At 69.0% G+C, this 2,258-nt stretch overlaps 1 protein-coding gene across 1 annotated transcript; it reads left to right on the forward strand.

The window, feature by feature from the left end:
- Nucleotides 1-289: 289 nt before the first annotated feature.
- H696_02155 (hypothetical protein) lies at nt 290-457 on the forward strand (the record flags this gene model as incomplete). Its single annotated transcript, XM_009496052.1, has 1 exon — nt 290-457. A coding segment is annotated over one exon (168 nt), but the record flags the coding sequence as incomplete, so codon positions are not given.
- Nucleotides 458-2,258: the final 1,801 nt, after the last annotated feature.

Here is a 2,258-nt window from a genome sequence, read left to right on the forward strand (position 1 = left end):
CCCGGATGGCCTCGCCCTCGGGGGGTCCTCGGCAACGACGAAGAAGGCTCCCCAGAGACCGTCCCTCCCCCTCCCCTCCTCCCCCCCTCCCCGACCGCTTTGCCGCCTTCCCACTCGCTCCCTCCTCCTGCTTCCCGCCGCCCCATTTTTGCCCCTTCCCCCCCCCCCCCCCCCCCCCCCCCCCCCCCCCCCCCGCCTCCTTCCCTCTGGCGCTCTCTCCTCCGCTGGCTCCCACTGACACTCTCCTCTGCCGGCGTTCGCCTCCCCCCCCCCCCGCGCCACTCCGCAGTCCCGCCTCGAGCACCTCGCCAAGATCGAGGCCCAGGCTCGCGCTGCCGACCAGGCTGACCTTGTTGGCAACCTTTACAACCGCGTCATCAAGGCCACCCAGGACCCGAAGTTCCGCGAGGCCGCCCTCAAGAAGAGCCTTGCCGACCTCGAGGCCCTCCAGGTCTAAGGGTCTGTCGCGCGCGCCCCTTCCCTCGGATGCTCGTGCACGCCCCCGCGTGAGCGCGCACGCGCTTCCTCCCCCCCTCTTTCGGCGTGTGCGCCTCGTCCGCTTCGACATGCGGGCCGAGGGCCCGAAGGCAAGAGGGCGGGCCAGAGGGGCACGACCGCGTGCGCCCGCGCGCCCCCACGCGGCGTTGCCACCCCTCTGTGCTGGTGCCCGGGGGCGGAGCCCTGTTACCGGGCCCCTCCCCGGGGGGCCTATGCGCACTCACACACGATACACACACACACATATACATACCCTTGTCTCAGGACTCATGTGAAACCCGGTGACGTACGATGCAGTCGTTGGGGGGCGGGAGGGGGAGTGGGGCGGGGGCATTGACGCGCGGGCGCACACCGCGGCTCTCGGCATGGCATGCGAGCCTTTGACCTGGCTGCCCAGGCAGCTCCTCGGGGACTCGCCCGGATGCTCCCTTGGGTGAGGTCGGCTTTGCCTGCCGCTCCTGGCCGGTGTGCTGCCCGCCGGGCATGGCGCAGGCGGGGGGCGCGAGGAGAACACGCGGCGGGGCCGCCGGGGCTCGGCGGTCTCTGGATGCGGCCCCCTCCAACACGCTCTTTTCCACACGAAGAACACGCAGAATCGGCCTTTCCCTGGCCCGGGCGCCTCTTGGCATGGCCGATCGCAGCCAGCTCGCATGCCTGAGAGGCGCCACCCAGGGACAACAAGACAGCACCGGGGGCCGGACCGAAAGAGGGTGGCCGGGAGAAACAACCCGACCAGCATATGCATGCGCATGCATGGGGAACGATTCAATGTCAGGCTATTAAAAAAGTGGGATAAAATACACGCGCATACACATGCATACACACACACGCACCCACCCACGCACACAGACACACACACATTCGAACGCGGACCCGTCTGTGTCTCCGCTGTTTCTCCCCCTCTGCCTCTCGTCTTCTCTGTTAATCTCTTCTTCTCACCGGCCACTGCCTGCTGGCCGTCGCGAGACGCGCCGAACAGGCGATGCTAAATGCGGCTTAATTGACACGGTCACGGAATGTACGCACGTGACCATCATCCACCGCGCACAAGCGTGGACTCCCCGGCCTCTGAACTAGGGCTCTCGGTGCACACGCACACACGCGCGCGCGCGCGCGCAACTGCCTGTTGCTGTTCCTCTCTCTCCCTCTCTGGCTCCCTGACTCTCTCGCGAACCGCACCCACCGCCTCCCGGGAGCCGGGTGTCCCCATGTCGCCCGGGTCCCGCGAACAGAGCTCCGCAGAGATTTCCCGGCTTCCCGAGGCGTGACATTGGAGAGCACAAGAAAAAATGGCCCCGTCTCCCGCGCGCGCGCGCGCGGGCACGCGCGTCCCCGAGGGTGCCTGAACTACCGACGCTGGGATTTTTTACCAGGGTGCGGCGGGCCAACCGTTTTTTTCGCCTCGGTGCCCGACCCGTGGCAGCCAGCCCACGCCGCTGGGTTGCCTGCGTTGCTCGCCTCTGAATAGCGCGCGCGCGCGCGCGAGCTCGTGCCTGTGTGTGTGTGTGTGTGTGTCTGCGCGCCCATGATATTTCCATGGGTCGGGAGAGTGGGCCATGTACTGGGGGCGTGCCGGCCCCGACGCGCGTGCTCTCCCCCCCCCCCCCCCCCCCCCCCCCCCCCGCGCGGGACCCGCGCAATATACCCCGGCACCGGGCGCCCGAGGGCGCGCGTCTAGCGCTTTCGTCCCAATGGGCCGCGCGCATTATCCCGGTCCGGCCCCCTTCCCCTTTGCGGGCCGCCCCGGGGCGCCGGCGGCC

The sequence above is a fragment of the Fonticula alba genome (genome assembly GCF_000388065.1).
Source record: "Fonticula alba strain ATCC 38817 unplaced genomic scaffold supercont2.3, whole genome shotgun sequence".
Classification (NCBI taxonomy): Eukaryota; order Rotosphaerida; family Fonticulaceae; genus Fonticula; species Fonticula alba.